At 47.3% G+C, this 22,151-nt stretch overlaps 1 protein-coding gene across 5 annotated transcripts in view; it reads right to left on the bottom strand.

Annotated features, from left to right (window-relative positions):
* GTF2IRD1 (GTF2I repeat domain containing 1) overlaps window positions 1-22,151 on the bottom strand; it is a 229,666-nt gene that overhangs the window by 48,305 nt on the left and 159,210 nt on the right. For all 5 annotated transcript variants that reach the window (XM_078154722.1, XM_078154720.1, XM_021005739.2 and 2 more), the window contains exons 20-22: window positions 19,633-19,716; window positions 17,778-17,961; window positions 17,175-17,203 (exon numbers count right to left, since the gene is read on the bottom strand). In XM_078154722.1, coding sequence (XP_078010848.1) covers window positions 17,175-17,203; window positions 17,778-17,961; window positions 19,633-19,716 — 297 coding nt within the window. The remainder of the gene's footprint in view (window positions 1-17,174; window positions 17,204-17,777; window positions 17,962-19,632; window positions 19,717-22,151) is intronic.

Genomic DNA, 22,151 nt, shown 5'->3' with positions numbered 1-22,151 from the left:
TCCTATATTCAAGAAACTTTCCTAGCTCCCTCTAGGTCTACAACGGTTCTTAACCTGGGCTCTGGGAACTTATTTTAAAAAAAACCAGACGATTCTTTTGACATAATTTCCCTTTGTAACGCTGTACTTTGTACATTGAAGAACAAGATTCTGAGAAGGGACCCACAGGCTTCAGCAGATGTTGTCCAAAGCAGGCCACACCACCAAAAAGGAGCAGAGCTCCTGGACTACGTGAATATTTAAACCTCTTCTTTTGACATTTAAAGCCCTTCCTAGCGTGGCCCCAGCCTACCTTTTCAGACAATTTCATCTTACTCCCCCTCACATTTTCTGTTAAAGTCAAACTGGTCTGTCTACTGTTCTTTTGCACAAAATAGTCCACTTCTTGTCCCTGGACCTTTGCAGAAACTGTCAAGAATAGCCTTCCCTCCTTCCGGCTTCCTTGAAGAATCCTCAGAGCTCAGCTCAGGCATCAGCTTCTAATACAGGCCTCTCCTGACCTCCCCAGGTGTTACTCTCTCCCTCTATCTCCCTAAGCCCCCAACGAAAGACATTTTACTTTGACTTATTTCACACATGCTCTGTATTTAGTGACCTGTGCACATGTTAAATTTTCCCAATAGAATGTAAGCTCTTGAGGTCAGGCACATGTCTTTGTATCTATCCCTGGTGCTTAGCATACTACTTTGGCATATTTATTGTTGTTTTTCAGTCAGATCTGACTCTTCATGACCCCATTTGGGGTTTTCTTGGCAGAGATACTGAAGTGGTTTGCCATTTCCTTCTCTAGCTCATTTAGGAGATGAGGATACTGAGGCAAACAGGGTGAAGTGACTTGCCCAGGGTCACAGAGCTAGTAAGTGTCTGAGGCTGGATTTAAACTTAGGAAGATGAGCCTAAGCCCGGCACTCTCTCCACTGTGCCACCTAGCTGCCATGCCTGGCACACAGTAGGAGCTTAATGCTTATTGAAGTTCTGATTTCAAAATCATTTCTGAGTATCAGCCAATCACACTGAGTCTCAGTTTCCTCCTCTGTAAAATAGGGATAATAATTACTATACCTCCTGCCTTACGGGGTTGTGGTAAGCAAAGGGTTTAATATAGGGGAAGCCAGCACATAAAGGTGACTGACATAGGATTGCTATGTGTTTTTGATGTCTGCCCACCTCTCCTCCCTCGGTGACTTTCGGCTGGTGTGGGTTTACAGAAGCCCCCCTTCAGCAAGTCTGCCATGCTCCCCGTGGGCCTGCATTCAATGGTGTGAGCAGACAGACCAGAAACGTCCCCTACCCCCACCTGCCATCATAGCTGACATTGCCCTGGTACAGCTGAATTCCTTCAGTGTCCGGAAGCTTTTCTGTCTCCATGGGTCATATTTCCCATAATTAAAGGTTTACAAAATGCTTCCTTCCTAAAAAGTACCCTGGGGGACCCGCAGTATGAAATGTCCTGCCCCTAATTTAGGGGTAAATAAACAGAGATTTGATAGTTAAGTGACTTGTCCAAGGTCATAGAATTTACAAGTGATAATGCTGTAATTTAAATGATAAGATCCTAGATCTTGATCAGGAAGGACCCTAAGAGGCCATCTAACCCACTGCCCTCATTTTACAGATGGGGAAACTGAGGCCCAGTGAGGTGACCTGACAGGATCACAGGACCATAACTTGGCATTCACAGAGACTGAACCAAATCTCCAAGGTCCCTTTGAGTTCCCATATTCTGTGAAGCTTCTTATCCTCCTGGGACTCTGCTCACAGAGTTTACCCCCTAATTTTCCCTTCTCAGTGCTTTGGCTTACATTGTATCTCAGTGGCTTTGCTTGTGTGTGTGTGTGTGTGTGTGTGTGTGTGTGTGTGTGTGTGTGTGTGTGTGTGTGTGTGTGTGTGTGTCTTATCTACCCAAGAAACACACATAGTCCCTGGCATACGTAATCACTTAATAAATTCTTCTTCCTTGAGTGATAGGAATCTGATGTCACTATTAGTAATAACAAGCTAGGCATGCCAATGCTGGTCAGTAAGTGCTTGCTGGTCACAGCCTTCGAGAGCCCTGGCAGATGACTGCAAGTCCGTCTGGGAAGGGAAGGCAGGGGCCAAGGAGGTTGGTGGCCTCACTGGTATTTAAGAACAGGACTGAGTTGGAAGGGTAGCAGAGATCCCCAGGGAAGGGGCAGATGGGCAAAGGCTGCCCCAACAATAGCTTTCAGGGAGACCAAGCAAGGAAGAATTAGAAATAGTGACCTTTCTGCTCAGGGCTCCCAGGGAGGAGAAAAGGCAGCTGGGTCCCTGCCTCAGTAATTTTGCTCACACCATGCCCCCTGCCAGGCATGCCCTCCTTCTCTTCTCCAAATCCTGCCAATCCTTCAAGGTCTAGCGTCTGTCTTACCTCCTTCAGGAAGCCTTCCCTGATTACTCCAGCCTTAGCGCTACCACCTCATCTCTCCTCTCTGCAACCCCCCTAGATCACTTAAGAAGGAAGGGTCACATCTAGATTTTGAATCTGCTCTAGGGCCTCGCAGACTTCTTAATACTCGGCAGGTGTTTAACAAATGCTGTTGAATGGATGAATGAATAATTGGGACACAATTCTACAAAGCCTTGGAATGGGGGTGGGGCAGTGTTGGAAACTGAGGCCCAGAGAAGGAAGACGACTTTCTTGGGTGCTAAATAGAGTCATCTTCCCCTCCTCTTCCATCCTATGCTAGGTTACAGAGGAGGGGTTCTTGACGTGGGGTCCATGAACTTTAAAATATATATATTTTGATAGCCATTTCAATAGGATTGGTTTCTTTTGTTATCCTGGGCAGTTAGAAGCATTCTGCTGAGGATGGGTGGCCAAGGGGTCCAGGCCCGCCCCGCCTCAAAAAGTTAAGAACCCCTGTCCAAGGACCTCTGGGCCTAGCTCAACTTACTAATTTTACAAAAGAGGAAACTTGAGTCCTAGAGCAAGGGAAATGACTTTCCCAAGGTCATGCAGCAGGGCTAGGCTTCGAAGCTGGCTCCAAAGCCACATCAGCTGGTTTCCCTGGGGTGTGGCTAACACTGCAGTGAGAGAGAACTGGGTTAAGAAGTCCTTGCTGATTCTAAGGAGGGATTAACTGGGGCAGTTGTGGGGGCTGGAGAAATTTCTATCCCTGGAAATCCTTTGCAAACACGCAAGGCATCTGCATTCTTGGCAAGAGATGAAGTGGGACCCGGCCTGAGGGAGGGGGCCTCCCCCCAGCCCCCTTCTTCCAGCCTGAGCCCTTCTCAGATTCCACTGGCTCTGGGAGTAGGAAGACCCAAGGGGCCTCCACTTGTTGAGCTACAGGTCCCTGGGCACAGTCCTGGACGACGGAAGGAGGCGCAGGAAAGAATGCTTCCCTGCTTAGCTGTGTGCCGGGGTTCAGACCTGCTTCCTGCTCAGGGGCACACTTACTGCTCCCTGGAACTCTCCAGGCTTCTGGCTGAGTCTCTGTCCTTCCCCAGTTCTTCCAATCCCAGTTCTCCTAGGCCTCTAAGCCCACCTTCTCCCAGAAGCCTCCCCTGGTGCCTGGGGGTGAGAAACTCAAGCTGATACGCCCCCCCCAGCCCCCTACAATGCTGGTGATCTGGAGCACACAGCTCTTCCGTGTTGTTCAGTCGAGTCTGACTCTTCATGGCCCCGTTTGGCGTTCTCTTAGTTTGCCCTTTCCTTCTCCAGCTCATTTTGCAGATGAAGAAACTGAGGCCAACTGGGTTAAGTGACTTGCCCAGGGTCACACAAATAGTGAGTGTGTAACTCCGGGCCTGGCATTCTAATCACCATGCCTCCCAGATGCCCTATGACACCGCTCAGCACGCCTCTGCTCTGTGGATCTTACCCAGCTAGACGAGAGGCTCTCTGAGGGCAGGGACCCTGTCTTTGGGTTCTCAGCATACGCTTCCTGCGGTGCCTGATACAGGGCTGGGCAGACCTCCGACACTCAGTACCAGTCCTGATAACCTGGAGAGCAGCGACCTGGGTGGCTGGACAAGCCGGCTGAAGGACTGCTCTGATGTGAAGTGTGGTCTCTGGCTGACGATCAAACTGAAACACGTGGCCAGAGGCCCAGGAACCCTAGGGCTTTAGGGATTCAAGCCGCGGAATACCTTGACCCTGGACAGCTGTCCCGCAGGGGGACTGCCTTGTGAGTTAGGGGGCTCTCCCAAGAGGAAATGCAGCAGAGTGGAAGGGGGACTGAATTTGTTCTCAGGGGATCTGGGTTCAAATTTTGCCTCTGACATATTACCAGTGTGACCTCAGGCAGAGACACTTCCTTTCTCTTTGGGCCTCAGTTTCCTCACCTGTAAATTAAGGGGGGCTGGACTAGATGGCTCTAAGTTTTCTCTGAGCTCTAAATTTATCATTCCATGAAGCGAGGATATTTAATTTGGAAAAGAAAAGTCCTGTGCTGGGGAGAAGGAGGTGGGGGGGGACTTAATACCTTGTGTGAGGCAGCATGGGGTAGGGAAAAGAATGCTAGATCTGGAGCCAAGGGACCTGGGTTCAAATCCTATTTCAGTCATTTGCTACTTATGTGACCCAGGGCAAATCACTTCATTCTGGGACTCAGTTTCCTCACCTGTAAAATGAGGGGGCTGGCTTAGATGGCCTCTGAGGATCCTTCCAGCTCTAGACCTTGGATCCTTTATGCTCTGATGGCCTGGACAATCCCTTGCAGCCCCTTAGCCTGGGCAGCTGGCAGGTGGCAGGTGGCAAAGTGCACAGAGCATTGGGCCTGCAGTCAGGAAGGCCTGAGTTCAAATCCAGCCTCAGATACTTACTAGCTGTGTGACCCTGGGCAAGTCACTTAACTCCGCCTCAGTTTCCTCATCTTAAAATGAGCTGGAGAAGGAAATGGCAAATCACTCCAGTATCTCTGCCAAGAAAACCCCAAATGGGGACACGAAGAGTCAGACATGACTGAAAAAACGACTGAACAAGCTTGGTCCCAGAAGACAGAGAGAAGAGCAGAGAGGCAAAGTCAATAAGAAAAACAATTTCCTAACAATTGAGCCGTCCAAAAGAGGGCCATACTGCTGAGGGAAGGAGTGAGTTCCTCCATAGGAGGTCTTTAAGGGAGGGCTGCATGCCCACTTTCCAGGAGTGTGGCAGGTAGAGGGGAATTCATGTCCAGGGAGGTCCCTTCCAACCCGGAGAACCTGGGATTCTGTGAGCCGGCTGAGTCCCCAGAGGGAGGGTCAACAACCCCGCCCTATTGCCCATCCCCCACTTGCTGTCTGGAGCTGGTGCCCAGGGAAGGGGGAAGGGCCCAGGAGATGTCTGCTCAAGGCCAAGGCCGGAAGAACTGAGAAAAACCCCTGGAGACGGGCCTGGGGTTCAGAGAAAGGATGCAGAGAGCCTTATGGCTCTGCTCCTTCCTGGCCTCTGGGGTAGCTCAATTAGAAACAAGATCAATTCTGTTTGTACTCAGAGGGACTCTTGCTGACAAAGGCCTTTCTCAACCCGCTTCCATCCGATGCAGCCACCTCTACCTCTGGAAAGGAGATCATTAGGAGGAGACTAATTAACAAAGAAAGGGAGAGATAATTAAGTGGAAGAACATGTGGCTGGCGCTAGAATTGTGATATCTTTAGAAACTTGAGGAAGGACGTTTATTTTGAGCTCTCAAGAACATGACCGAGATGGGAGAAGAGAAAGGAGAGCAGCTGAGGAGTAGAGAAGGGCGTGGGGGGGAGGGGGAGGACCGAGGATGGGGGAGATGGGTGGGGGGTCACAGGGAAGCCGAGGACGCAGCTGGCAATCGTGACCTTCCAGCCCAGGGCTCCCAAGAAGGCTGCTGTGCACGGGGGCCAAGGGGCAGCTCCCTCTCTGCCTCTGTGTCCCCCTTCCAGGAATGCCCTCCTTTTTTTCTCTTCTCCAAATCCCACCCATCCTTCAAAGTCTAGCTCCTATCTCACCTCCTTTGGGAAGCCTTCCCTGACTGTTCCAGCCAGAGTGACCGCTGCCTCTCTTCTGAACTCCTAAGTAATTTAATGGTGATGGAGGGAAGGGGAAGAGACAGGGCCAAACTTTATGTGCCCTAGGGCCTAACAGAATACTCTGCATGCTGCCAATGGATGGATGACTGGCACACAATTCTATACTGCCTTATGATTTTACAAGAGGAGAAACTGAGGTGCAGAGAGGGGAAATCACTTGCCAAGAGTCACCCTGGCCCAAGGACATGAAGTCACCAAGGCCAACAGGGCCTTGGACTCTAAATCTAGCATTCTTTTCACCATACCCCACGCTGCCTGCCAGGATCAGAGAATTCAGGAGGTGGATGGAACCTCCGAGGCCGTGCAGGTTGATCCATCCACACAGACAGCACATCACCACGCTGGCCACTCTGGGCACAACACATTGCTATTCTCACCTGTCTTCACTGCTAATGAGCTCTTCATCTCCCCCACCTGGATGGCAAAACTCTCCCACAGGCAGCCTGGCTGCCTTATACAGTTGTGAATCCCCCACGGTGCCTAGGACTGTGCTGGCCACCCACTGGGCATTCATTAATAGCTACTTGGTTGGAGTAAAAGCAGTGACTTGCTTGAGTTCTCCCCCAAACCCCTCCAAATACCTGTAAGAAATGGCTCTAAACAAATTCTAAAGTAATAGCTAACTTGTTGAAAGGATTGCAGGGAGGAATTAATGAATGAAGGAAAAGCAGAGGCATCCAGCTGAGTGTAACCGAATGATGCAGTCACCTCAGATGAAATGCAGATAGCCGAGGCAATGCTGCCTTAAAGAGTCAGAAGCTGGCACGCAGAAATAGCTGCCTAGGGGCCACTGCGATCAGTGAGGGCAGACATACTGCCCAGGCAGGGAGCAGAATACTCACTACTTTGTCCACAGCCCAGCAGCATCCTCCTTCTCCTTTTTAATATGTGTATTTATCGTGACTACTACTACTAATTCTTATTTTTTTTGGGGGGAGTGTGAGACTAAGCCTGCAATTCATTGGTAGAGGGCTCTCATAGAATCATAGGTCTAAGAGCTGGATGAAAAACCACCAAAGACAACCTCCTCATTTTTCAGATAAGAAAACTGAGGCACAGAGGTTAAGTGACTTGCTCCTGGGATTTCAACCTCGGCTTTCTTGCCTCCCAATCCTCTTCAGCTCCCCCTATTAATGGAGATTAGCTTCTATCCCTCAATTTATAATTGCAGAAAGTTGCCTGGAGGGTCCTGAGAGCTTGTGACTTGCTCCTGAGGTTCTGAGAGACAGTACCAATCAGAGCCGGGGTTTGAACCTGGGTCTTCCTGACTCCAAGTGTGGCCTTCTACCTTCTACCACTATTTACTACTATATCTCCCACCCCTCTAACTGAGAATATGCCTTTTCTCCTCTTCTCCAAACCCTGCCCAGCTACTATCTTGTCTTCTACAGGACTCCTTCCCCCACTGTCTCAGGCATAGTAACTTCTTCCCCTCCTCTGATCTCCTAAATCACTTAAGAGGAGGGAGAGTGACCTTTCCCATTCAATCTCCTTTGATCCCTACACCAGCCACGTGAGGTAGAGAAGGCTGGATTATCCCAGGCCCAGAGAGGCGACTTGGCTTGCCTGGATAAGCTCACTCCTGACTCCTGCTCCAGTGGGGAAGAAAGAGGGGAAGGGAATAAATATTTATACAGCACCTACTATGTGCCAGGTGAACACTTTACAAAGATTATCTCCTTTGATCCTTACAGCCCTTATTATCCCCATTTTACAGATGAGGAAACTGATGCAAATAGAGGTTAAAAGACTTGCCCAGGGACACACAACTAGTAAATGTCTGAGGTCGGATTTGAACCAGGTCTTCCTGATCTGAGACCCAGTGCTCCAGCCACTGCACCACCCAGACTCCTCAGTCGCCCATCCCTACCTAGCCCGTTTTTTTTTTAAGGCAATTGGGGTTAAGTGACTTGCCCAGGGTCACACAGCTAGTAAGTGTCAAGTGTTTAGTCTGAGGCCGGATTTGAATTCAGGTCCTCCTGACTTCAGGGCCGGTGCTCTATCTACTGCGCCACCTAGCTGCCCCTCCTAGCCCGTTCTTACTTGCTGGGCTTGGCAAGGGCAGAATTCACACCATCCCTGTCCAGGGCTCAGAGACAGAGTCATTGAAGGACTGGGCCAATCCTGGCTGATGGCTTGTTCCTACGTGCCCAATGATGTTGGATAATTGCAAAGAAGCAAAGCAAGGGAACAGGTTGTTTGCCTTTGTCTTTTAATTAAAGAACACTGCCTATCCTATGTTATTAATTGGGCCGTGGCAAATGATCCATCAGTGCTGAGCGGAAGGCCTGGCAACAGGACAGATGGGCCTGGTGCTCATTAGACACCCAAAGCTCAGGGAGATTCTGTTTTTTGTTTTTTGCTGTGAATCATAACACGCCAGATCTGACATGACCACCCAGTCCAACCTGTGCACTGACCACCCCAGGGAGCGCAGGCCCTAGGGGGCGGGGGGCTGGAGAAGTGACCGAGGTCACACAGCTCAGTGACAACACACCCCTGCTTAGACAAGAACCCAGCTCCTTCGGCCACTAGCAGGACTGATCTACTACATGTGGCTGCTGCCCCTCCTGCTGATAGATCTCCCCCTGACTGCTTTACAGGCCCACGAAGGGATTATTCACATCCAGCTGGTGCCCCAAGGGCCGGAAGGAGATGGTGGTTCGGGAGTGCGGGAATAGAACAAAGAGGGCCCTGGTAAGTGTGGACGCTCCTCTCTGCCCCACCAAGCCCAGATTCTCCTCGTCCTAGAATCACAGAATTTATGAGAGTTGAACGGAACCTTGGTGGCCTTCTAGTGAACCCCCATGTGAACAGGAATCCTCTCTAGAGCAACCCTAACGAGTGGTCTTCCAGACTCTGCTTGAGGATCTCTAGGGATGGAGATCTCACCACCTCTCAAAGCAATCCCTTCTACTTCTGGACAGCCCGAATCGCTAAGAAGGTTGCTTTTCCTCCATGAAGTTGAACTTCAATTTGCCTTTTTAAAAATTTCCACCTGATGTTCCAAGTTCTGCTCTCTGGAGACAAATAGAACAAATCTCAGCTCTTTTTCACATAACATCCCTTTAACAACTTGAAGACAGTTGTGAACTTTTTCTTCTTCAGGCTAGATATTCCCATTTTCTTGAATCTATCATCATATGGCCCACTTCCACCCCTATGGCCCTCCTCTGCCCACCATCTAGTTTACCAACGTTTTCCTAAAACATGGCACCCACAATTGAACCCAGAATCCAGATGCCACCTGACTAGGAGGACCAAATTACAGAGGGACCATCCCCTCCCTATTCCTGGAGGCCACACTCCTCTTCATGCAGCCCAAGACTACTTGAGCTGCTGCATCGCCCTCTTGACCATTTTGAGCTTCCAATCCAGTAAAACCTCAAGATACTTTCCAGATGAACTGTTAGCTAACCACACCTCCTCCCTTGTACTGGTGACACTGATTTTTTGAGCCCAAGAATAAGACTCTCCATTGATCCATTTATCTTCTATCCAGCCCCGTGCTCCAGACCATCCATATCTTTTTGGATCCTCAATCTCATCCAGAGTGCTGGCTAATCCTCCCAGCTTTGTATTATCAGCAAATGGAACAAATACACCATCTACCCTTTCATCTAAGTCCTAGAGGAAAAGGTGAACCGCTCTAAGCCTAAGCATGGATTCTATTCCATAGAATGTCAGGATCTGAAAGAAACTTAAGAGGCATTTAAGTCCACTCTATTCATTTTGCACCAAAGGAAATTGAGGCTCAGAAGGGAAGTGATTCACTCAAGGTCACACACCTAGCAAGTGTCTGAGGTGGAGGGACTTTCTCAATAGTGATGGCAGAAATATTTCTGGCTTTTTTCCTTTGGTGAGGCAATTGGGGTTAAGTGCCTTGCCCAGAGTCACACAGCTAGTGAGTGTTGTTTGTCTGAGGTCAGATTTGAACTCAGGTCCTCCTGACTTTAGGGCCAGTGCTCTATCCACTGCACCACCCAGCTGCCCCAACAGAAATATTTCTTGATACATTTCAGGACTAACTCATTGTCACATTACATGACTTAACAGGAAGAAGGAAAAAAAAAAAAACAAAGCAACCCAACACCCACCCTGCTCAACCCCTATCTTCTCACTCCTCTTCTCTCTGATAAACTTCATTTCCAGAATCCTTAACAACTTAATTTTCCAGCTAAGGAGAGAAGACAGCCAGGGGAGGGGCACGGACCTCATTAAATTTTATGAAGCTGCTTCCTTCAGATTCTGAGGGGGCTCTTGTATCACCTTCTCAACAGGGGTCACAGAGCTGCAAGTGACGTCAGATACTACCTGGTACCTGAGAAGGAGTTCCCTTCTTACAATGTCCAACAAGCAGGTCATACCACCTCCACTTTTGTTATTCAGTCATTTTTCAGTCATATCCGACTCTCATGACCCCATCTGGGGCTTTCTTGGCGAAGGTACTGGAGTGGTTTGCCATTTACTTCTCTAGTTCATTTTACAGATGAAAAAACTGAGGCAAACAGGATTAAGTGACCTGTCCAGGGTCACCCAGCTAGGAAGTGTATAAAGCCAGATTTGAACTCAGAAAGATTAATCTTTAGCACTTTATCCACTATACTGCCTAGCTGCCCTCCACTTACTGTCTTCCACTGACAGGAAACTCACTACCTATCAAAGCAGCACATTCTACTATGGGACAGCTTTAGTTGACAGGACATTTTTTTTTATACCAAATCCAAAGCTGACTTTTGCAAGTGTGACAGCCCAAGGCTAGATCCCTGGGGCATTCTACCAGAGACTGCTCTCCAAGGTGACATGGAGCTATTAAAAACTTCTCTTTGAGTCCAGTCATTCAAACAATTTTGAATCCAACTAACCGTATTCTTGTCTAGTGGAACAGGCTGAGAATCCAGAAAAGACTTTGGATAACAGCATGGAAGATGGGCCTACTGGCTCATCTTATTTCCTTTGCCTATAGTAGAGGTACCAAACGCGTGGCCCCTAGGCTGCAAGCCTTCTGAGTGTGGCCTGCACCAGATTAAAATGTAATTTAAAAAGTAAGTGAAAATGCAATAAAATATGGACATACATATACATGTGCACACAGACATGCTTTTCTGTCCTTATTCAAAACCAGATTCAGTCTAATGTTTATAGTAAGACAGAGTAAAGACACAAAAACCATAGAGCCTGAATTTCAGTCACGAAGGGAATTCAAAGTCCACCTGGTCTAATTCATATCTGAATAAGGATCCCCAGTACAGCACAGCAGAAAGAGTAGTAGAGTCAGACGATCATAGTTCAAATCTTGGCTCTTCAATTTACTAGCTGCGTGATCTTAGGTGAGTGAGTTCATCTTCCTCAGCCTCAGTTTCCTGGTCTGTAAAATGAAATTCAGGCTCTATGGTTTTTGTGTCTTTACTCTGTCTTACTATAAACATTAGACTGAATCTGGTTTTGAATAAGAACAGAAGAGCATGTCTGCGTGCACATGTATATGTATGTCCACATTTTATTGCATCTGTAAAAAAAAAAAGTGGCACAAGCCTAATTTCTGTGTGACAGCCCTTAAGAGTCCTGCTGATAGCTATCATTCTCCCCTCCCCAAAGGTCTTCTCTTCTCTTGATGAAATAGTCCCAGTTTCTTGATGGTTTCTGTTTACATATCTATTCCCAAAGCGAATCCCAAAGAATCCCCAAATTCTGCATCTAGAAATAGGGGCAATCATAGCATTCAGATTAGGTTGTGAGTACGCTTTCTAGCGCTCAAATGGATTGCTGTTAAGGGGACGGAGTGGGTGGTATTAAGTAACTTTTCATGTGCTTAATTTTGTCTGCCACCTGCTCTTGGAGGCTCTTTGAGGGGCTGTGACCACGTCTTACCTCCGCTACCATGCAACCTCCTTAAGAGCAGACTCTTTCCTCGTCACAATCTCTTCAGAGCTTACCATGGAATTTGGTGCACAGCAGGTATTTCATAAATGCTTGTGCCACCATGGTGCTGAGCAAATAGTACTTTGTTAGGAAATACTCCTGCAGCCACAAAGAGGAGAATGAGGTTGGAAATTATAGGCAGATTTAGGACTAAGGTAAGGAAGAGTTTTGGAGCCATCCAGAAGGTGACTAGGCTTCTTTTAAAAAAAGCAAGCGAACTCTCCATCACTGGAATTGTTCAAACAAAGGCTGTCCAACTCCCCACTGGGGAGGCTGTCTAGGTAATTCTGGTACTAGCTGGGAGATTCCATGAGATGACCTCCAAGATGAGGATGCCGTAGCCCCTGGGGTGTGCAGAGCTGCCAAGGGAGGGACTTTAGAGTAGGGGAAGGGACTTGGACCATTTTGGGGAAGAAGTGGAGGGGATTACAAACAGCCTTCTTCCCCAGGTATATTGAGGGTATACAGGAGAGAAGAAATGGATGGAGAGGAAAGATGTCAGGGGAATCGTTCCGGCATCCTCTGTGATCTGAAGATATGAGCCGTTTCATTATTTTTCAGATGACCTTGGTCTTATGTTTACCATTCCTTAAATCATTTGCTTCCTTTTACTGTAGCCATTAGAAAAATGGCCAGGGAGGGCCCTGGTGTAAACCTTCATTGACCTCAGTTTCCTCATCTGTAAAATGGGTTGGTTGGACGAGTTGACTTTTTAGATGACCTCTTTCAGTTTTATCTCACTCTTCCTACACTGACATCTTGGGTCATGGGGGTAGTAGAGAAAAGACCAATAACTTTGGAATCAGAGGACTTGGGTTCAAATCTTAGTTACACTACTGTGTAACCTTGGGCAAGTCACTTAACTTCTTAGGTCTCAGTTTCCTCATCTTTAAAATAGGATGGTTGGGCTAGATAATCTCCAAAGTCCCTGTCAGACCTAGATTCATCTTTCAGCTCTAGGTCATCCTCTTTATCTTACAGATGAGGAAATGAGTCCCAGAGAAGTCAGTGGAAGTACATGAAGGCATCACATCTTATTCCTACCTGCAGTGATGCTCAGAAGATAAAACTCAAACCCTCACTGGGCTGAGCTCTAATCTTTTCATATCTACAAGTCCTGTTAGCCCAAGACTCCCTGAGGAGCTCCTAGGGAAGCCCAGGACTCCCCGAGGGAAGGGAGCCTGTCCCCCCTTTCTTGTGCCTTCTCCTAAGCACAGGGCTGGGCACCCAGCAGATGCTTAGTACACACTCACTGATCCAAAGGTCAGTTTTACCTTCTGCATTAAAATAGCAGCTCCTCTTGGGGAGGCCTCCCCCCATTAGAAGAGAAGTTCCATGAGGGCAGGGATTGTTTCATTCTTAACACAGTGCTTGGCACATTGGGTATGTTTGTTAAATACTGATAGATGGATTCACGGTCAGGACTGTGATTCCGGTTAGTCTGTACAAGAGTTTTTACCTAGTAGTAGACTATAACAAGCCTTCCCATCCCATCGGGTGGGAAACAGAGTCTAATTGTGTTTCTATTCCTTCTTATAGAATTTGTGGGCTCTAGGCATGAAATTAGGGTAAATGAGAGCAATGAAAATAATAGCTAGCATTTATATAGGGTTACTATGTGCCAGGAACTATGCTTCGGGCTTTACAATTATTGTTTAATTTGATGCTTATAACAACCCAGAGAGGGAAGAGCCATTATTATCCTCATTTTACAGCTGAGGAAACTGAGGCAGTTGGCATTATGTGACTTGTCCAGTCACACAGCTAGTATGTGTCTGAGGCTGGATTTGAACTCAGGTCTTCCTGACTACAGGACTGGCACTCTATCCCCTGTACCACCATTTGGCTATCCATCAGAGGAGACTGAAACATGGCCTGCAGATGAGTATAGTGGCCCCTACAGCTGCTGTCTCCTGGGAAGCTGCCTATGTCACTATCTTCTGCATGGCTTAGGTCTGTGAATATGGCGGGCTCCGAGAACACCTGAAAGGGACTCCCCAAAGCCATCATGGCCCCGTGGGGCAGACACCCAGTTTCCCCTACACAAGACAGCAGCTACTACAGAAAAGGCACAGCCCAGATTCTTCCTGATGGGGCCAGGGGCCAGTGATGAGTCAGAACATGCAGAGATGGCTTCTCCGTGTTCATTGCTGTCAAGACAGTAAGACTTCCTTAATCCAGACTTCATGGATTTGGAATTTGGGAAAGTGGGTTATGTTTACTTTTCACACACACGAATACCCACAGAAAAAAAGCACATACCCACACCTCCACAACCACACACGTAGACCCACATGCACACACACAGACATGCACATACCTTCTCAAACTCACACAGACATTCACGTACAGGTATGCACACACAGAAACAGTTAGTTACACAAATATACATGGACAACATACAGACACACTGACACATACACACAGAGACACATTTTCATACAGATACACATATACAGTCACACACACAGATGTGCACACAGAAACACCCACAGACACACAAAGAGATACACACACACACACACACACACACACACACACACACACAGAACTACATGCTTCCAGATTTACAGCCAGAATAGCTCTATTCTCTCTTCTATGTATGCCTTCTCCAGCTACCTGAAGACAGCTATCACATAGCCCCCAAACTTATCTCTCCCTGGCTGTCCATTCTCACCTTCTTCAATAAATTGTGTTTCTCCCTTTGACCCAGCAATAGCAGTTCTAGGGCTATATCCCAGAGAGATCGTACAAATGGGAAAAGGACTCACATGGACAAAAATATTCATAGCAGCTCTTTTTGTGGTAGCAAAGAATAGGAAATTGAGAGGATGCCCATCCACTGGGGAATGGCTGAACAAATTGTGGAATGTGAACATAATGGAATACTACTGTGCTATAAGAAATGATGAACAGGCTGACTTCAGAAAAACCTGGAAAGACTTGTATGGACTGATGCTGAGTGAAGTGAGAAGAACCAGGAGAACATTGTATGCAGTAACAGCCACGTTGTGTGATAACTAATATGGATAGACTTAAACCTTCTCAGCAATACAAGGATCTAAGACATCTCCAAAGGCCTCATGATGGAAAATGATATCCACAAAGAAGAAAGAACTATGGAGTTTGAATGCAGATTGAAGCATACTATTTACTAATTTCTTTTTCTCCTGTTGTGTTTTGTTTCCTCTTTCTGGTGGTTCCTCCTATTGGTTCTAATTCTTTTTTTTTTTAAGGCAATTGGTATTAAGTGACTTGCCCAGGGTCATATAGCTAGCAAGTGTCAAGTGTTTGGTCTGAGGCTGGATTTGAACTCAGGGTCCTCCTGACTCCAGGGCTGGCGCTCTATCCACTGCGCCACGTAGCTGCCCCAACAAGTGAAACACAGGTTCCCAGCGAAGCTTGGGACATTTCTTTTTTTGGGTAGGCAATGGGGTTAAGTGACTCGCCCACGGCCATGCAGCTAGTAAGTGTCAAGTGTCTGAGGCCACATTTGAATTCAGGTCCTCTTGGTTCCAGGGCCAGGGCTCAATCCAGTGCACCACCTAGCAGCCCTTGGTTCTAATTTTTACTTACAACATGACTAATGTGAAAATGTTTAATAGGAATGTATATGTAGAGCCTATATCAGATTGCACACCATCTTGGAGAGGGAGGTGGGGAGGGAGGGGGAAAAAATTTAAAACAAAAGCTTATGGAAGTGATTGTTGATAATTCAAAATAAATTAATTAAAAAAAATAAATTGTGCTTCTATTTACATGTCTACTTCCAAAGCCAGCCCATGTATGTGTAATAGGAGAGTTGGAGAGACATTGGAAGTCATCTAATCCAACCCCCTGATTTTTTAGATGAGGAAACAGAGGTCCAGGGAAGTTAAGTCACTTGCCCAAAGCCACAGCAAGGAATAAATGGCAGAGGTAGAATTCAAACCCAGGACCATCCTTTGACTCTAAATCCAGCTGTCTCTATACCACACCCAACTCTTGAGCTCCAGCCTTAGAGTCAGGAGTACTAGAGTTCAGATCCTGCCTCAGATTTGGGAGCTGTGTGACGCTGGGCAAGTCACTTCCCTTCCAAGCCTTGGTTTCCTATAAAGAAGGGTGGGGGATGAGAGGATTGGACCAGAGGCCTCTAAGGTCCCTTGCTGTGGGGACAGGAGTGATCAAGCAAAGTAACAGCAGGAACACACTCTAGAGAGGGGGGAAGAGGTCCAAGGCATGGATGGCTACCATCCTGACCTCTCCCAAACCATCTCTTGGATGCCTTATCAGAGACAGATCTCAGAGCTGGATGGACCATTCAGGCTAACCCAGTATGACATTTCTGCTGTCCTTCTGTATGGAGGAGGGTAATGTGTTATCAAGGTCTTACGAGGCTCTTGTTTACCTATAGGCAGATAACCACAAACCACCACAGGAGTCTGACACATCACATCTGGGGAACATCTGGGGGGTGCGCTGGGCTGGGGCCTCCTGGCTTCCCCTCATTGCCTCTGAGGTTGTCAATGACACTGCAAATGACTCTCATCCATGCATTCAAACGGGACACCCACCTGGCAACACTTTGTTGGCGGCTAAAGGCCATACCACATACCTAGAAGCAAGAAAGCTACAAACCTTTAAGAAATATTCTAACCTCAACTCGTCCCAGATTCAGTATTGAACTATTCTCCTGCCCCCTGTAGAATCCCAACTGGTCAAAGAACAGCTGCCCTGGCAGCCCAACCTTTCACCAAGGCCCTCCAAAGCCCACCTGAGGTCTGCATTTCCTCTCTTCCCAGTCAAGGGAAGGTGTCTAGATGGGAGGAGAAGGCCTGAAGGGGGCTAGCTAGGAGGAGAAGAAGTCCATAAACTGGACCTTTGGCCCTTAGGATGAAAAAAGGCCACAGTCGCCATCACTTGGTGATCCGCCACCATCCTGAAGGCTTGGTCAATTCTTTAAGAAAAATTGAGTCAGAGGCATGGCTAGGAGTCTTGAACTCAGTTATGAACAGGCTTTCAGCTCAAATGTCATCCTTTGCAGGAGACCCTCCCTAGCCCCACAGTTGCCAGAGCCTTCCCCTCTCAGATTACCTTCCATCTACTCTGTAGGTATCTCGTCTGTATGTGACAGTTACATGTTGTCTCCCACATTCGAATGTAAGCTCCTTGAGGGCAGGAGATGATTTTGAGTTTTGTCCCCCTCAAGCATCTAGAACTCAGTAAGCACTGAATAAAATCCTTATTGATTGACTGTGAGCTCTTACCCGGTTTAGGGATAAGTCCTTGGAAAGGCCTAAAAAAGAAATAAAAAATGAAACGTTAAAGCCCGTACATAAAACAATGCAAACCCCGATGGTAAATTGTTTGGGTAAATGGGAGTGAGCTGGGGAGGTTCAATGGACCTTCTGGAGCATTTTCTAGGAATGCTAAAACATTTAAAAGGGAAACATGAAAACTTGGAATCAGGCCCTTCTTGGGGGCTGATCCCAGAAGGCATCTCCCTCTCCCCCCTCTTCCCTTCCTCTGATATTTATATCGCGGTTCTGGGCCTTTAGTGAAGGCTGCATCCCATTGAGAGGGAGGATCAGAGATTCCGTCTTTCAGAGTTCGCTTGTCTCCCTGATAGATTGGGAAGTACCACTTAATTGGGGTCACCCAGCAAGGCTGGATAATAGTGCTGAAGGTGGGGGGTGGGCTCAGCACCTCCTCCGGGTGGGGCTGGAACTTGATATTCTGCAGATAAGCCCCTGAGCTGGTTCCCGGCATGTCTCAGCATGGCTGGGTGGGAACTGTTTCCTTCTCCCCTTGGCGGCCTCCCTCCACGCCTCTCCCCTACCCCAGCCCACGTCCCTTTCAAGAGGAGGTACCTGGTAACTGTGAACTTGATCTTGTCGGCCACTGCAAGTATCCTCTCCAAGTTCTGGGAGCCGAAGGTACAGGGTTTGCGGAAGGGAATCCCAGGGGGAAGCCCCTCAATAATGACAGAGCCGGGGTTACTCTTGATCCGCTTGTATGGGACTTGGACAGGGTACTTGATGCCCAGGGCTTCGCCTGGGAAACAAAGGAGAGAAAACGCTCTTGACCATCAACCAAGCCATTCCAATTCAATCCACCAGCATCGGCTTCTGGGCTAACCCTTTGATTTCATCAGCGCAGGGGAAACTCCTGATGAGGAAGCCCCTTCTCCCATGGCAGAACAGAACCAGACCCTGCCAATTAAGAATCCTGAAGCCTCTCCCGGGGGCTTGACAGGTCAACTGACTTCTCAAGAGTCACACAGCCCATATGTGCCAAAGGTCAGACTTGAACCTCGGCCTTCCTGATTCTGAGGCCAACTCCCTTTTCACTGGGTCATGCCACCTCTTACGCATTTACTAAAGCAGTAAGTCCATCGATAAGCAAGCATCCACTAAATACTTATTATTGGCTAAGTGCTGGGGATACAAAGACAAGTGTGGAAAAGTCCCTGCCCTCGAGGTTCTTATAGTCTGTAGGGCAAAAATAAGCCCATGTAGGAAGTTAATTGTGTGTGTGTGTGTGTGTGTGTGCGCGTGTATGTGCACGCTCCTGCCAGCAGGAATATGTACATGGATAGGGGCACATAGGTGTGCACGAATTTGTAGGAAAGGGCCTGTGTGAAATGGAGTATCAGTGTGAGGCCCCAGGACCACAGACATCAGAGCTAAGCAGAAGGGGAGAAAAAAGAAGGGAACAAGTTTTTATTAAGCACCTACTATGTGCGAGGCACTGTGCTAAGTGCTTTACAGATATTATCTCATTTGATTTTCACAACAATCCCAGGGAGGATCCCTGTGTGTCCCGATCCTCAGGGGCATCTCTGCGACAAGATGCCGTGGGTAGCAGATGTTTAATGGAGCGCCTGCTCCATTAGTCAGAGAAGGGTCAGAGAAGGCAGGTAACTTGCCCAGGGTTACACAGCTAAGATGTAGCAGAGGCAGATACAAATGCAAGTTTGTATCAGTGTGTTCTCCCATATTAAATGTGATGCCACGGCAGTTTGTCAGTTGTGAGCTGAAATCTCTGACACATCACCGGCGGGTATCTAAGGTGCCTTCTGTGGCCCCTGCTGCCCTGATTGGTGAGGGTCTCCCTTGGCCCCAGTCCAGCTTCTCTCCATGCCTTGCTCTCTGATCTTATCACATGACTCCTCCTACCCTCTGGTGCTCTCCCTCTAGAATCATCATCCAATCAATACTGCCACTAGTTCTGGAAAGAATGTGCCCATCTCCTCCCCTATGGCTCTAAGTCACTGTGGTCATCATTCTGGAATATGTGCTCTCTTGTCCAATTAGAATGTAAGCTCCTTGAAGGCAGGACTATCTTTGCTTTTGTAAATATCCCCAGATAGATTTGAATTCCTTGTCTCCTTCCTTCTTTTCTTCCCTTTCTCCTTCCTTCCTTTCTTCCTCCTTCCTTCTTTCTTTCCTCCCTTCTTCAGTAAGGGGTTAATAAAAGCTTATAGACTGAATAACCTATTTGGTTTTTAAGAACTTTCTCCTAAGAAGAGCATCATCTTATCTGGGAGGTTTTCCTTATCTTATTCCTGAGCAAAAGGACAAGACTAACTTACCCTCTCTCTAGGGAGGTGCTAAAGTCATTAAGGGATGGAGATGGCAGCACAGAGCGGACAAGGGGCGCCTCTCCCCTCCCCTATGCTCCCTCCCCCTCCTCCCCAGGTCCCCTCCCCCAACAAAGACTCACCATATTTTTTATTGAACAGATCCTGGACTTGTTCTCTTAGCGTGTTTGCGATGTCTATCCGCGAGAGCCTAGCATCATAATTTTCTGCAAAGGAGAGAGATGATTATGGATTTGGGCTGTTGAATTAAAAGGCACTTGGTGACTTTTAAGTAATATGATTTTCTAATTATAGGAAACTCCTTATCTGGCAATTAACGGATCTCTGGAGTGGGCCATCCGGAGCCCTTCAAAAGAAGCGTCTAACCAGAGAACGCACTTTTTCTTAAGAAGGCTCACTAATGCCGAAGCAGCCGCGAATCTGAAATGAAAGGAATGTTTCTGGAATTTGGGTGGCCCCCAGACTAATAAATGAGCCCCAGGCGGAGAGATGCACAAAGAAGAGGGATATGAGTCTCCTCTCCCTCATCACTCAAGCTCAAGGGATCATTTTTATTAGATCAGCAGTAGAGATGAGTGAAAACGCAGCCTGAGCATTTTGGTCTCCACACCTGCTGCTTGACATGACAAATGGCAAGTGAATTCTGGGGAGAGCAGCACGGGCTGGATAACTAACTGCCTGGGAGATGAAAGCCTGGAACGTCACTATGCTCTCCTGCACAAAGACAGGGGGATGGACTCATTGATCTCTGGGGGCAGCTTCGGATCCTCCATTGAGTATTACTGTGTTCCCCACTGTGCTAGGCACTGTGTATGGGTGGGGTAGAAAGAGCTCTAAGGAACAGGCCCAACACTCAGGGAGTTTGCAGGCTAGCTGGGAAGATAAGGTCCAGTTTAGATAATGATACAAAATGCCGCATCACACGACAAATCATGTATTAAAAGATGTTACTTTGTATCACTTGGTATGTCTCTTGTACATAGCTATATACATGACTTCTCTATGAGAATATAAGCTCGGTGAGGGCAGGGATTGCTTTGCTTTTGTCTTTATACTCCTCAGGCCTAACACAGTCCTGGCACACAGGAGTTGCTGATTGACAGGTAATATATAGTACATACAGGATTAAAAGAGGTCAGAGATGGCAGTGATCAGTATAGGTCAGCATGTCTAAGGATGGCTTCATGGGGGGGTGGTGTTTGAACTCGGTCCATGACCTTTTCCCTAATTACCCAAGCCTACGTGACCCTTTCTCCTCACTAGGCATAGTTCAAACATGTTATGTTCTCTGTTATTCTAGGAACATAAAGTATGGTGTGATGTAGCAGTGGCAGATTCAAATCAGAATGGATTCCTGTGAGCTGCATATTGATTTGGAAAACCAAAAATGAATCTTGTTTATGTTGTATTGGTATTTATTAATGATAAACATGTCCCAATGCCATTTTCATCTGGCTTGGGCCATACTCTGAAGTTTTATGCCAAGGGAAGACCTTGAGTGTGTCACCTCCTGGGTAATGGACAGGGTTGGAGTTGGGAAGACCCAGGTCTGAATATCGCCTTGTGACCCTGTGTTACTTACTTCACATCTCTGGGACTAAGCTTCCTTCTCTGCGAAATGAGGGACTCAGTGACTTCTAAGGTTTCTTCCAGTGCAAATCTAGGAACCTATAACCCTGGTCTTGTCTCTTAGAGTGGCCATAAGCTCCCTGAGGGCAGAGGCTTTATCCTTATACACCTTACAGCTGGTGGCACAGTGACTGGGCCTGGAGTCAAGAAGACTTGAGTTCAAATCTAGCTTTACTAGTGGTGTGACCCTGGGCAAGTCACTTAACCTCTGTTTGCCTCAGTTTTCTGATCTGTGAAATGGGGATTATTGCCCGTACCTCCTAGGGTTGTTGTGAGGATCAAATGACATTTTTTTTTGGCAAGGCAATTGGGGTTAAGTGACTTACCCAAAGTCACACAGCTAGTAAGTGTTATGTGTCTGAGGCCGGATTTGAACTCAGGTCCTCCTGACTCCAGGGCCAGTGCTCTATCCACTGCACCACCTAGCTGTCCCTAAGACATAATATTTGTAAAGCACTTAGCGTGGTGCCTGGCACACAGTGCATGCGTGCGTGTGTGTGTGTGTATATGTTTATTGATTGTATATATGTGTGTGTGTGTGTGTGTGTGTGTGTGTGTGTGTGTGTGTATATGTGTGTGTTTATTGATTGTTTTTTGTTTGCTGCCTTCATTGCAGTTTCACCTATAAATGAACATGAGACGACCTGGCTTGGGTTCGTTTCATGCCAAGATTTCTGTAGATTCACTGTCTCTCTCAGCACTTCCTTTGCTCCATGAGGCAATGCAGTTTACTCCCTTCTATTCTGCCTCCTTAACATCTTGCAAATAAATCTCTATTCTAAACAGGTGTTGCCGTTGGCTGCCTTACCTCTCCATTTTGCCAAAATTAAATATTTTCTGATTGAGGTGGTTTTTAGGTTCCTTTGGACTCTGGTGGCAATTGCTTTACATTGGTTAAATTTTTGTGGGAAAGGACAATAGTTTGTGTCAATGTTTTTTTGTTTATCCATTTTCTAGCATCAAATTCTTGTTCAAATAGGTCAGGCTAGAGCTGTTGTAATTTGCATGCAAT

The sequence above is a fragment of the Phascolarctos cinereus genome, unplaced genomic scaffold (assembly GCF_003287225.1).
Source record: "Phascolarctos cinereus isolate Bilbo 61053 unplaced genomic scaffold, phaCin_HiC Scaffold_5;HRSCAF=322, whole genome shotgun sequence".
NCBI lineage: Eukaryota > Metazoa > Chordata > Mammalia > Diprotodontia > Phascolarctidae > Phascolarctos > Phascolarctos cinereus.
This window is presented reverse-complemented; position numbering and strand designations above follow the sequence as displayed.